We start from the raw sequence: 13,256 nt of genomic DNA on the forward strand, positions 1-13,256 counted from the left end.
TGAGTATTCCCAAGTAAGGCGTCTGGAGAAAGAACTGGGGTGTCCTCAGGGAAGCCCAGGCAGAGAACTTCCCCACAGGTCATCTTTCATGCCCTGTGTGCCTCGGCAGAATACAGGGTTCCCTCCTGTACCCGCCTCCAACAGCACCGTCTCCTGGAGACAAGGCCATTCTGCAGCTGCCCTCCTCTGTCTGCTCTGCTCTGTCCCATAAGGCCAGCAGATCCTTCTCCCACAAACATTTCCATAAAAGCAATCAGCACGACATACTTTTATTGGGTACTGGGGGGTCACAGAGAAAGGATCACAGCACACAATAGAAAACAGGAAGCAATTTGCTTGAGGTCACTCTCAAAATTTCCTCGACCGTTCCTGGGGATTTCTCAATGGATGTTTTCTTCTGTGGCCACGGTGTCCACTGTCTCACCCTCCCACTTTTCCCTTCCTGCAGTCTTTTCTCTACAGGGTCCCAAGACTGTTGTCAAGCTGCTATGGATGACCCCCAAATCTTTCCTATCTACTCTAATTCAAGGGGACTTAACTCTCACAACCAGTATGAACTTCGGGATATTTTCTTCAACAAAGAACTAACATCCCTCTTACAGAAAATCAGCCTAAACTCTCACCTGTGCTTAAAAAAACTTGCAACACACAACAGGATTTTCTAAGAATCCTTTCTTAGAAAACAAACAAAAAACCAAACAAAAACATACTTTCTCCCCTCTATGCTGAATCCACTCTCTCCCTCTTTCCTTCTTTCTCTTCTCCCTCCCTCATCCACCAAGCATGGTTCCAGGAAACACTAGTAAGAGAAAAATTTGTGTAAAATCAAATTTATTTCAGGGGCTAATTTTGAAGTCTCCCATGAAGAGGAGGCAATATTGGATGTGTTGATGAAAAGACAAAACACATTTGTGTCTGTTCTAAGATGTAAAGCTGCATTGACTGCAGTTGGTATCACATGTGGCTGCCTGTAAAAGAGCTAACAATTCATGAACGTCAACAGATGTCAACTTACAGAGCTCCCAACCGGGTGAAATTAAATTTCATCCCCATGTCATTTCTCTTGTGGACAAGAGTCTTAGAGATCATCAGGCCAATATCTGAAGCTTCTAATGCCATGACTCAGCCTTACTTTTTTAAGGGCTAGTTCGAGAAGCCCAATGATTCCTTTGAAATTGGTTGATCTCTCAATATTTCATAATGCTCTCCTAAAGCTCGGTTCTACAGTAGGGAACTTGAGCTGAGGCAATGCTCTGTGAATACATTTCTAACTTTTGTAGACCTTTCCTTCCTCCAAAATGTTTATTGTCAACGTAGATCTTAAATTTCAGGCCATGGATATTTGCCATTTCTTTTTTAGTCCCAAAGGATGCATTTGTTCCTTCCTCCTTCCTTCTTCTCTGGAAGGAAGACTGCAGCCGTGTCAAATGGCCCATCATTACACAAATCTGGAATGCACTGGACGTGGAGGCCACCGCAGTATAGCAAAGCATTTCTCTTGCAGACAATCAAATACAGGTGGCATCATTTTGATGATGTCTGCCTTCTCAGTCTTTTTTTCCAGATGGGTATTATGTTTCGTTGGGCTGTGTCTCTGGAACACTAGTCTTCTGCCTCTCTGCCTGGAAAATTCTTACTCTGTTTATGAAGCAGACAGAAAGCACTTCTCTAGGAAGCCTTCTCCACCTCTGGGATGAAACTGGTCTCTCTGTTTCCTCTGGGCCCTGACAGCACCTTAAGCACACTGTGTGATAATCCAAACTCTTCAAGTATTGCATAGCTATTCAGAGCCTGGTTCATCTTGTCCCTAGGCTGTTTGGGGAAGGACCCCAAGGCTGCATCCAGGCTCAGTGGTGGAAACAACTCTGCAACAGATTGAGGATGTCACCCTAGGTGCCACAGAGGGGAGCAATGGCACAGGTGCTGAGTATCTGTCATCTTTTGCAGAACACTTACTCAATATTTGAAGAGTGCTTAACAAGTGACAGCAATTGACAAGCATTTTCCTGAATGCTCTAACCTTAGGGAACACTAGCTGCCAGGTTTTTTGCTGCCTTGTTTCTACGCTGCTCTGTACTCTCCTGGGGTGGGTAGTTCACCAGGATGCAGTTGTAACTGAAGCAATGCCAGTCCCTCCACACTCAAAGCCTTTTGTTCCTATCACAAAGAGCCAGGGTCTTCAAGTATGTCAACAGTATGAGCCCATGACCTGGACACCAGGTTGCTGGAAGTCAAGGGATGCTCTGCATGTCTAGGAGGTGCTGGCTCTGCCATGTCAGCACCAAGGAGAAAAGAATCCTCTTTACATGGCTGCTGATGAACTTCTCATTGAAAGCAGCTCAATATCCATTTTTCCGTCCCAATCAAAGTGTGTCTCGCCTTCTCACAGCTTGAGGCTACCGTTTTGACACGGTCTCGCTTCCTGTTTACACCACAGGAAGCCAGAGAGCTGCTGCCACTGCTGCTACCACAGGAAGACACAGCAGGGAGAAGCCTTAGTGCCTCTGCCGGCTGCCCAGGACCTGGTATCGGCCCACAGACCAAGTCCTCCACAGAGGGCGAGCCAGGGCGGAGAAGAGCCAGCCCAGGTAAGCTTTCCTTGAGATCTTCCAAAAGGAAGGGTCTTTTGAAAAAAGGTGCAGGGATAAGGTAAGAGCACAAATTGGCCTGAGGATCAGAGTGCTCTGCATTGACCTCACCGCTGGACCTGGCTGATCAACAGCCAAGGGTTCCAGGTGCTGGGCAGCAGCACCGTGGAGGTGCTGTCCAGGGTGGGGAGCCTCCTGGGTGGACAGGTGATGCTGTGGGGGTGGCAGCAGGCATGCAGGCCATTCTGGATAATTGGGAGGATGGAGCCCTTGGAAGAGGTCCAAAGACATACCCACCCAGTCATTCTGGGCAGCTGCCTCTAGGGTGCCAACATTCCAGTTGCAACAGTCCTGCTGCATTCAGGATTTCTGAGTCAGAGAATGCAATGCCAGAAAAGTATAAATAGCATCTACCAGTGGTCACCTCCTCCATGAGGTGGATAGCAAGGGTGTGTCCACATGGTACACCTGACAATGCTAAGACATGACTTGAATACTTATTTGCTTGCTAGAGAGAGCATAGGACTTGAAGTCAGGGAATCCTGGATCTGTCTGTCATTAGTATGATTCTGAGAAACCTACTTTGCCTTTCTGAGCCCAGATTCACTCATCAGCAATGTGTGGAAGAGCACGTAGACCCCAAGCATATGATGCATTCAGCAAGCACACATTGAATGCTGGCTTCGTGAGGCCCTGTGCTAGATGCTGGGGGGAGAGAGAGAAAGGGATGAGACCAGGTAGTCAGGTCTTGCCTCCAAGGAGCAACTAGTAGTGGCAGGAAATAAACATATAGGCTATAAACCATATGACTGTTAGAGAAACACTACAGAAAAAGCTCATGGAAGACTTTTGGAGGGCTAAGGGACATTTTGGAAAGATCTAGCACATCTCACCCAGAGTAGAGGCCCTGTGGGTGGAGGCTCCTCTCCCTTAGTCACCCTAATTGAGGAACATACTAGCGAAAGCAAACACCTCAGTGTTTAACTGACAGGAGGTTGTCACTTCAATCTGCAAAGGGCTTGCCTGTGGAACCTCTGCCTCCTGATTCTCACAACAGCCCCTTACAGCCAAGCCATTCAAAAATGCAGAAACAGGCTGGAGGCCTGGGCTCACTTGCCCAAGGCCGGTCTCTTAGATCGTGCAGAATTTCTCTTTGATATCATCAAGCTGTAATGCTCCATGATTCACTTCTTTTGAAACCTGGCATTGAGACAAGGGACAGGAGGGATCAGAGTTCCTTAAACTGGGTTGCGTTCCAGTAGCAAGCATCCCCCAAGGCACACAGGCCAGCCTTCCTCTGCTCCTGGGAAAGAGAGCCAGGACACACTCTCCCCTACCCATGCAGATATGATGCTGGTTCAATGCTGGCTTCTGAGAAAGACTCCTACATGCTCCAGGGCATGCCTGAGGTCCTGGCTGGCACAGAGCAGGTTGCCCATTGCAATCCCCTGCTCATCACATTCCCAACACCCAGGCTGCATCCCAGGTATCTTCAGTCAGTACCTAGGGGTGGGCGTCAGTATTTTTCAGGGCCCTCCATATTCCAGTATGTAGCCAAGGTTGAGAATCCTACTTCACAGATTTCTTTCTACCTGGAACCTTTTCATCAGCTTTTGAGGGAGGGAAAACACTCCTTTGCCGAGAGCAAGCTGATCAATGACCTGTGTATAGGCAGAGCAGCAAACACACGGCTTCAGGGCCAGGCAGGTATATACATGGGAAATGCTGGCTGGGTGAGAGGGAGCGTGAAGAGCTGTGGGAAGCTGGAGTGGCCCCATCGGAAGCCGTGCACAGGCACCTTGATTTTTAATGACATGGGTAGGTCAAAGCACAAACAGCTGCCAACTCATGACCTTTGTCTTAAAAGTTTAAAAGGCAAGAGAATTGCTTTGGCTTTTACACATTTAACATGGTATCTTGGAGGCTTCTTAGTGCAGTAGAAAGGACATGAACTTCGAGAGTCAGGAGACATGGGGTCTTGCCCGAGCACTGCCATCAGATGGCCCCTTACCCTTCTCGAAATATAAAGTGCCAGAGGTCGGCCCAGATAGTCTCTGAGCACCCTTCCAGGCCTAAAACACTAGGATACTGTGAGATTAACTCCTACTTCTGGTTCTTCACTCCTGCCTGTTGGCAGCTCAGTCAGGTAATAGCACCTGGAGTTCACCCACCTGGGTGTCCCCCACTTCTGCTGATCTCCTCCTCTTGAATCCTTCTTGCTATTCAGCGTGGAAACTAGAATTTAGGAAGAAAAGTCACTGTATGATGTAATGCACAGCTTTGGCCTTGTTTCTGCACTGTAGTGACCCAAACATCCCAGATAAAACACCCACTGCTTAAGAGGCAGGCTCGGATGGACTATAGCTTTGATACCACAGCCGAAGACCCTTGGGTTAGGATTTCTGACTGCATCAAAAACTTATTTAGCCCCATCATGAGTGAGAACCATGGCCACATGCCTCTACAGCCCAATGCCAGCCTGAATGAAGAAGATGGGACACAGGGCCATCCAGATGGGACCCCACCAAAGCTGGACACCGCCAATGGCACTCCCAAAGTTTACAAGTCAGCAGACAGCAGCACTGTGAAGAAAGGTCCTCCTGTGGCTCCCAAGCCAGCCTGGTTTCGTCAAAGCTTGAAAGGTTTGAGGAATCGTGCTTCAGACCCAAGAGGACTCCCTGATCCTGCCTTGTCCACCCAGCCAGCACCTGCTTCCAGGGAGCACCTAGGATCACACATCCGGGCCTCCTCCTCCTCCTCCTCCATCAGGCAGAGAATCAGCTCCTTTGAAACCTTTGGCTCCTCTCAACTGCCTGACAAAGGAGCCCAGAGACTGAGCCTCCAGCCCTCCTCTGGGGAGGCAGCAAAACCTCTTGGGAAGCATGAGGAAAGATGGTTTTCTGGACTCTTGGGGCGAGGGGCTGCACCCACTCTTGTGCCCCAGCAGCCTGAGCAAGTACTGCCCTCCGGGTCCCCTGTAGCCTCCGAGGCCAGAGACCCAGGTGTGTCTGAGTCCCCTCCCCGAAGGGGGCAGCCCAATCAGAAAACTCTCCCCCCTGGCCCGGACCCTCTCCTAAGGCTGCTGTCAACACAGACTGAGGAATCTCAAGGCCCAGTGCTCAAGATGCCAAGCCAGCGAGCACGGAGCTTCCCCCTAACGAGGTCCCAGTCCTGTGAGACGAAGCTACTTGATGAAAAGACCAGCAAACTCTACTCTATCAGCAGCCAAGTGTCATCGGCTGTCATGAAATCCTTGCTGTGCCTTCCGTCTTCTATCTCCTGTGCCCAGACTCCCTGCATCCCCAAGGAAGGGGCATCTCCAACATCATCATCCAACGAAGACTCAGCTGCAAATGGTTCTGCTGAAACATCTGCCTTGGACACGGGGTTCTCACTCAAGTGAGTTTCTACACCCGGTGTTTCTCTTTACCTTTCTCATCTTTTTCTTTCTCATCTTTATTTTTAAAAATAATTCTATATATCATTTAAAAAATTCTCAGATATATTGATTAAAGAATTGTTCTGCCTCTTTCTTTCCATGTGTGTGCAGATGTCTGAGTGTGTGTGTGTCTGTCTGTAGGTATTACACCTCTGCCTTTCACATTAAGGAGGAGTTTTCACAACATCTGGCTTCAGGAGGGCTGGGAGGTAGGAGGTGGGACTGGCTCCCTGGTGAATTGCTCATGAGGGCTGATGCACGCCTGTGGAGATTTGGAAGGTTGATGCACATCTGAAATGTCCTGCGGTTACTCAGAAAGACCAGAATGAGGCCAGGAGATTATCCATCAGGAATTCTTACTGCTCTCCAAATGGAATCCACTTGTACTCTGCACGTGGGTTCAACTCCCTGGTCAGGGAATTAGGATGTCGGGGTCCTAGTCTCAGCTCAGGCACTGATTCTGACTATGAGCAGGTTCTTTCCATGCTCACCCTCAGATTCCTTGTCAGCTGAAATTAGGAGATGGATGAGACCTTCTATGCAGAACCAAGAGGATGTCAGACGTGCCACGGGGTTCCTGCTGTAGGGCTGGGGCTTGGTCTTCCCTCTGATCAAAGTAGCTCTGCATTTATTAGTTTTATTTATTGTTCTTACACTGCTGGGAAATACCTGTAGAGTGAAGGGATGCTAGTATTGACTTATAGATTTGTTGCATCAAATAATATGCACATAAGTGCTTGGCACCACACCTGGGACAGAGTAATTATACAATCACTGTTATCTCTTTTTATTATTATTGTTCATACTGTGTGTTGTTTCTCCCTATGAAAGCCTTTCAGAGCTGAGAGAATATACAGAGGGTCTCACGGAAGCCAAGGAAGACGATGATGGGGACCACAGTTCCCTTCACTCTGGTCAGTCCGTTATCTCCCTGCTGAGCTCAGAAGAATTAAAAAAACTCATCGAGGAGGTGAAGGTTCTGGATGAAGCAACATTAAAGGTAGGTTTCCTTTGTAAGCATCTGCAGTAACCAATGGCTTATTATGGCTGTGTGGCCACCTTAGTTGGGCCAGAGGGGAAGTAGCTTGAGTAGCCTGCTGACATCAGACCCAGGTTGTGTCCTGTGATGGTGGGACACTGTAGCACTTGACCACAGTAAGACCTTCCATTTGAAGGGAGCCTTTTAGCTTGTGAACCACTTTCAGTAGATGGACTTCTTGCATCTTCTTTTGTCATTTTATAAATGAGAAAGGTAAGGCTCAATCAAGGTTACAGAACCTAGGTTTTCTGTCTCCAAGTTCAAGTTCAGTGCTGTTTCCACATTCCATGGGCTGCTGTCCTGGCATGTGTCTGTTGTGGGGTGCTGTCCATTGTAAACAATGTGGGTTACAAGAGCTCTCACCTGGAGCTTTCATTATTTCCACTGTGCATGGAGAGGTGGCTGATCCCAGGGCTCACAAGGCCCCCACACTTCAGTCAAGTCATTCTGAAAGTCTCACTTCCCATATGTTTTCTGAGCATGACCCAAAGGGGCGTGGGGAGGAAGTGGCCAGGCTGAGCTGGGGCCAGCAGTCAGATGAGCTCAGGCTCATGGGTCCTGTACCCTCTAGGTGCTGCCCCAGGCCTACGCAGGCTTTTGGCAAGAATGATCCAGGCTAGGATGAGAGGATAAGGAGGTTCTCGTTTTCCATACAAGGAGGCCTCATAGCTGCAATTTCCACAAGAGTGTAGGTGAGTCTGATGAGCACAAGGTGCTACTGTGCTGAGATTCTTTCTCTGTGGCTTTCACTTGTCACCTGGGACCATCATCCCCCAGGATCTTACTCAGTGCAAATGAAATAACAGAGGCAGAGCGTGTAAAACACAAAGAGCCATCCTGCCTGAGCTGCTCTGGGGAGAGTATTTGCTTTCTAACATGAGAAGAGCCTTCTACAAGGCAAGTAACCTGATACTTGGGTAAAAGTTGAGAGATTTGGGCTAGTGTTGGGGCTTGGAGGTGAGGGTGCAGTGAGGTACATTCATCCTTCCATGCCTTTGGGTCTTAGGGGCTCCAAGTCTTAGGATCATAGGGACAGCTGCAAGTCAGGTGCTCTAGTGACCCTGAGCAAGTGAATTCTTTGACATAAGTTTACTCCTTAGTGCCAAGGTACAAACAGGTGGCCCAAGATCCTGTAGGTGTACTTTATTTGGTCTGCATGGTGATGAAAAAAATATTGAATTCTATATATGATAAAACCTGAATTGAAACCTGGACTTTTTTTAGGGAAGTGATCTGGTAGCGCTAGTTCTGTATTCCTATGTAGAGCTGACCCTTTGAGCAGATGTACTCGTTGGCTCTCTGCAGTTCCTATCACTCACATCTGCCCATTTTGCTCATTTTAGGGACCTGCCTGACTCCTACAGGCATCTGAGTTTGAGACCCCTGCTCTAGATGAGTTTGAGATTCCTGCTCCTGGAACAGGAGTCTCTGACTGTGTCCTGGCTCCATGTGAGTCCCCGTCTAGGCTAGGAAGTACCGTAGTAATGTGTGTGTGTGTTTCACACTTGCACACTGTGCATTGGGGCAAGATGTTAGCTGGGCTTCCTTAGTGCTGCTGCTGTGACCCACGGAGAAGTAGAAGGGAATAAGGAGCAACCAATTCCTGCAGAACAGCACTGACCCCTGTTTCGTTTTTTGTTTTGTTTTGTTTGACCTGAAGTCCTACAACCTGACTTCATCTCACACTGTCCAACATGCTGATTTCTGGCTGACTTCATGGCACCCCCCCTGCCCGGGTGTGGACAGGGTGAATGAGAGAGGAAAATAATTATGCTTGCTGCTTTACATACATTTTTTTTTTCTTCTAAGCTTCCCATGACTCCTGAAGAGTCCATTCTTTACAGATGAGGAAACTGAGGTTTGAGGAGGTGATGTAACTTGGAGGCTGGCCAAGCTGGGGTTTGAGATAACAAATCAGTCTGATGTCAGTCTGATGTTAAATTGTTCATCCTTTTGCAGTAAAATGTTTTTGAATGTACGTATTTCCTCCTGCAGCAATTAGACAGCATCCATGTCACCATCTTACACAAGGAGGAAGGTGCTGGTCTTGGGTTCAGCTTGGCAGGAGGAGCAGATCTAGAAAACAAGGTGATTACGGTGAGTGGCCAAGGGAAGGGGCATGTCAGAGCCAGAGGCAATGGTTCTGGGGGAGGGGGACACACTTGCCAGGAAGGGGCCTTGTGCTGGGGAAATGAGGAATGCATGACACTAGGCCACTGGGCAGGTCCTGTTCACTCGGCACATCCCAGAGCCTGGGGCCGTGTGGAGAGGGTAGCCGGCCTGGCCATGGGCATCTTTTCCTGTGGGTCCCATTATTCTGGCTCATCCAATCTGATCAGCATGGGCTGCTGCCTTCAGGTCACCTGTACCTGACCCAGATGGTTTCTGGTTCTGCCGGTTTTATGGAGCCATGCTGTGGCTGCTCTCTCTCTAAAGCCGAGTGCATTGTTATCATCCCATGGCTGTGTTGTCTCAGGGTATCCTTTGTGTAGGCTGTGCTGGGCTCATTTGAATTTCCATGCCCAACTGAAAACAAATCCTCCAGTTCACAGCATCAGCCAGCATTAAACATACCACACCCCCTTGCAGTGGCAATCTGGCATGTTCCTGCGTGTCACTTCAGAGTCAGTCGTGTCAGTGGTGACTTCCTTGATTTCTTGATAAGTTCTCTATCACATAAAAAGCACTTAAAACCGATAAGTCTCTATTTCTCTCACTGAGCGCAGCTGAGTATTACAAAAAGATTCCTGACCGTGTAGTTTACTTGCTACTTGAAGAGGAGGAAAGAGAGCTTGCCGGTGGGAATAGCACTTTGGGTGTTTTTCTCTGTCCATGAGTAGCAACTTCTGTCCATGTCATCTGGCCAGTCACCCCTGAGACACTGCAGACAACAGGAAACTAGTAGGAAGGCGCACATGTTGGCTGAGCGCATGCACAAAAGCTTCTTTCTCCTTCTGTGTTTGAGCATTTCTCTTCCTTTCCAGATTGATTAAAAGGGAACTAACGTAGAGCACTGTCCATGGCCATGCTGAGCACTCACTGACCTGTTGTCTAAATTCATCCTACCCACACTTTGGATTGATAAATTGGTGGCATTTATGCTTCTTTTATAGAGGAGGAACCTGAGGTTCCTCCTTTAATTAACTTTAATCTTTGTTGGCCTAAAAATCCTCTAGCATTGAGGAACCTGAGGTTCAGAGGAGAGGTTCTGCTTCATGCTTGGATGTTACAGCCTGGAGATTCTAAGCATGTAATAGAATTTTTCTAACACCAAAACAATTTAGAGAAGCAAAGAGCTTTGCTCCTATCATAAAAGCAAAACTACAGGTACTACATTTTAGTGGTTTCCATGCATGCTATCACTCAGTCCTCTTAATTATAATGGACCTCATTAAAGAGGCTGAGGCAGAGACATGAGATTTTTTTGTGTGTTTGTTTATCCCACATATCTTGCAGAAAGGAGACCAAGAGGTGACTGGAGGCAAAGAGTCAGAATTTCTAGGGGAGGAGCTATAAAAATGTCTAGACTGCCTTGGAGAGTGTTTCTCAAAATGCATTCTGCCAAATGAGACCGAGAATTTCTCTATGAGAAAAGAATTCTTTGTTGAAACACTTTGGGAATCCCCATAAGACCCTGCCAACACTTAGAAATCTGCCATGCAAATTTGCATTGTAGACCCTCTACTGCCTTTTGCTTAGAAGTCTGCTGCCATGCAAATTTGCACTGTAGACCCTCTAATGCCTTTTGCTTTTTAAAAGTAGACAATGTCAGAACTTTTGTTTAACCCAGTATTCCTCAAGTTTCTTTGATTTTAAAAAATTTTTCTTGGCCGGGTGTGGTGGCTCATACCTGTAATCCCAACACCGCGGGGCCAAGGTGAGAGGATTGCTTGAGCCCAGGAGTTTGAGACCATCCTGGGCAACACTGGGAGACCCTGTCTCTATTTTTTTAAAAAAATAGGAAAAGCCTTTTTCTTACACAATACCCATTAATATGCCATAGAATCAGTGCTTTGAGAAAACTACTCTGGGGACTTCTGACCTAGGGCAGGTGAAGCAAAAGATTTTATACGGAATCCCAACTAGAATTGTGGTGATACAGTATAGGACATTGCGTTGGGATGGATTCTGAGGGCTTACCTCGTCATTGCTGCTGGTGATCTCTGCTCTGGATGGAGAAGGAGGGAATGCTGGCCTCTGTGCCAGCAGCTCCAATCTAGGACACAATTATCTTTAATCTTTGTTGGCCTAAAAATCCTCTAGCATTGACTAACTGGTTCAATCCTCCTCCAGCAAGCATGTGGAATGGACTTGTGTGATCTCTGGTCCTGACTTCCTTTGGTTTTCTCAGGTTCACAGAGTGTTTCCAAATGGGCTGGCCTCCCAGGAAGGGACTATTCAGAAGGGCTATGAGGTTCTTTCCATCAACGGCAAGTCTCTCAAGGGGACCACGCACAATGATGCCTTGGCCATCCTTCGCCAAGCTCGAGAGCCCAGGCAAGCTGTGATTGTCACAAGGAAGCTGACTCCAGAGGCCATGCCTGACCTAAACTCCTCCACTGACTCTGCAGCCTCAGCCTCTGCAGCCAGTGATGTTTCTGTAGAATCTAGTAAGTTCTCCCAACTCAGTGGAAGCCATGTGGGCCACATCCTCTTTGGCCATCTGGGGCCAGACCTGATGGGGCTACTCAGTAATTTGTGACCCCAAGAATGTGTGGCTGCCTAGTACGCTGCCTGAGACGTGTTTACATGTGCCTGTGTGCAAACACGGGGGCTGTATCACCCCCGGCTCACTTGAAGCCCAGGGCATCTGTGGCCTGGGAGAAGAGAGGATCCCTAACAGAGACCTTGTGTTTTTCTCAGCAGCAGAGGCCACAGTCTGCACGGTGACACTGGAGAAGATGTCTGCAGGGCTGGGCTTCAGCCTGGAAGGAGGGAAGGGCTCCCTGCACGGAGACAAGCCTCTCACCATTAACAGGATTTTCAAAGGTGTGGGGTGTGTCTGGTTCTTTGCGTGCTCTCCAGTTGTGGGCATGTGGCCAGGCCCCCAAAAGGCTTCTGGGCACTTTCTGGGCTATGTTGTTTCCCACAACTCCATGTCCTCTTCATAGGCATGCTGGTCTTTTTAGGGCTCAATTCTGCTTTTTCTACTTTTTCTCCTTTGCTCAGACATCCCCTCAATCCCCCCTCTGTTTTGATGGGTCTTCATAAATACCTAAGTCCTGGGCTTGGTTCGGGTTGGCAGGGCCAGGACTCTAGAGTGGGGCAGTGAGGCACTGGCCTGTGGTGCAAAATTTTAAAGGGGTGCCAAAATACTCAGTAACTCAGATCAATACTATTTTACTGCAGCGTGTTTTTTAAAATTAATTTTAGAAAAACATGCTGGACAAAATATCAAAGTTTAAATAAAGACAGAGTCTGACTTTGTACTGCACACTTGGCCTCATTTGCCTTACCCTAGTCCTGGACACATCAACTCCTGCCTTTATTTAAAATTTTGATATTTTGTTCATCAGGGATTGGAGTACAAACCAGTCTGATATGGGGGTCACTTGGATTTCCCTGTGAAAATCATGAATGACTGTGGCTACCATGTAAAACCACCCCGATTCTTTGGTGTTCCTCAAATTGGAGGTCTGCAAGCCACAGAGCAAGGGGTTATAGAGAGAGGAGTACTGGACAGGGAGGCAGGTGGGCCGGGTTCTAGTCCCAGCTCTGCCTGTAACATGCTGAGTGACCCTTCCCTTCTGGGCCTGAGGCTCTTCATCCATAAAAGGAGGTAAAGAGGTACAGGTGTGTGTCTGAGGGCTCTTAGGACTGAGACCCAAAGGGACTCTTAGCTCTGTCCCTCACCCACTATGAGCTCCTGCTGCCGACTGGTTTTGTTAGAGGAAGTTCTGCTGCGGCTGCAGAAACCCAGAAGGTAGAGTGAGGCTTACATGGCATTCCCCCCAGAATCCATGTTAACTCCAATTCTGGGAAAGATATTTCTAATTTTTGAAGGTCAATTTGGAAGGAGCATTGGGTTCAATGTCAAGGGGACTAGCTTCTAGTGTTAGTTCTGCCACATGACCTTGGTAGCATGACCTTGGACAAGTCACTTCACCACCATGGGCCCATTTGCTTAAATGTTTAGGATGAGACTGCCAGCTGCAGGGTGATGTTGGAAGGAGAGATGCAGATTCTGGAG

General features: G+C 48.0%; 1 protein-coding gene across 6 annotated transcripts in view; it reads left to right on the forward strand.

The window, feature by feature from the left end:
* The window catches only part of IL16 (interleukin 16), a 126,867-nt gene that overhangs the window by 112,286 nt on the left and 1,325 nt on the right, over positions 1-13,256 (forward strand). For 3 of the 6 annotated variants that reach the window (XM_054450801.2, XM_054450802.2, XM_063652446.1), the window contains 6 exons: positions 2,438-2,588; positions 4,892-5,987; positions 6,859-7,027; positions 9,062-9,163; positions 11,418-11,676; positions 11,930-12,055. In XM_054450801.2, the coding sequence (XP_054306776.1) occupies positions 2,438-2,588; positions 4,892-5,987; positions 6,859-7,027; positions 9,062-9,163; positions 11,418-11,676; positions 11,930-12,055 (1,903 nt within the window). Of the gene's footprint in view, positions 1-922; positions 1,031-2,437; positions 2,589-4,891; positions 5,988-6,858; positions 7,028-9,061; positions 9,164-11,417; positions 11,677-11,929; positions 12,056-13,256 lie in introns of those variants that run through there. The other 3 variants (XM_063652445.1, XM_054450804.2, XM_063652448.1) reach the window with 2 other exon arrangements.

The sequence above is a fragment of the Pongo pygmaeus genome, chromosome 16 (assembly GCF_028885625.2).
Source record: "Pongo pygmaeus isolate AG05252 chromosome 16, NHGRI_mPonPyg2-v2.0_pri, whole genome shotgun sequence".
NCBI classification, from domain to species: Eukaryota; Metazoa; Chordata; class Mammalia; order Primates; family Hominidae; genus Pongo; species Pongo pygmaeus.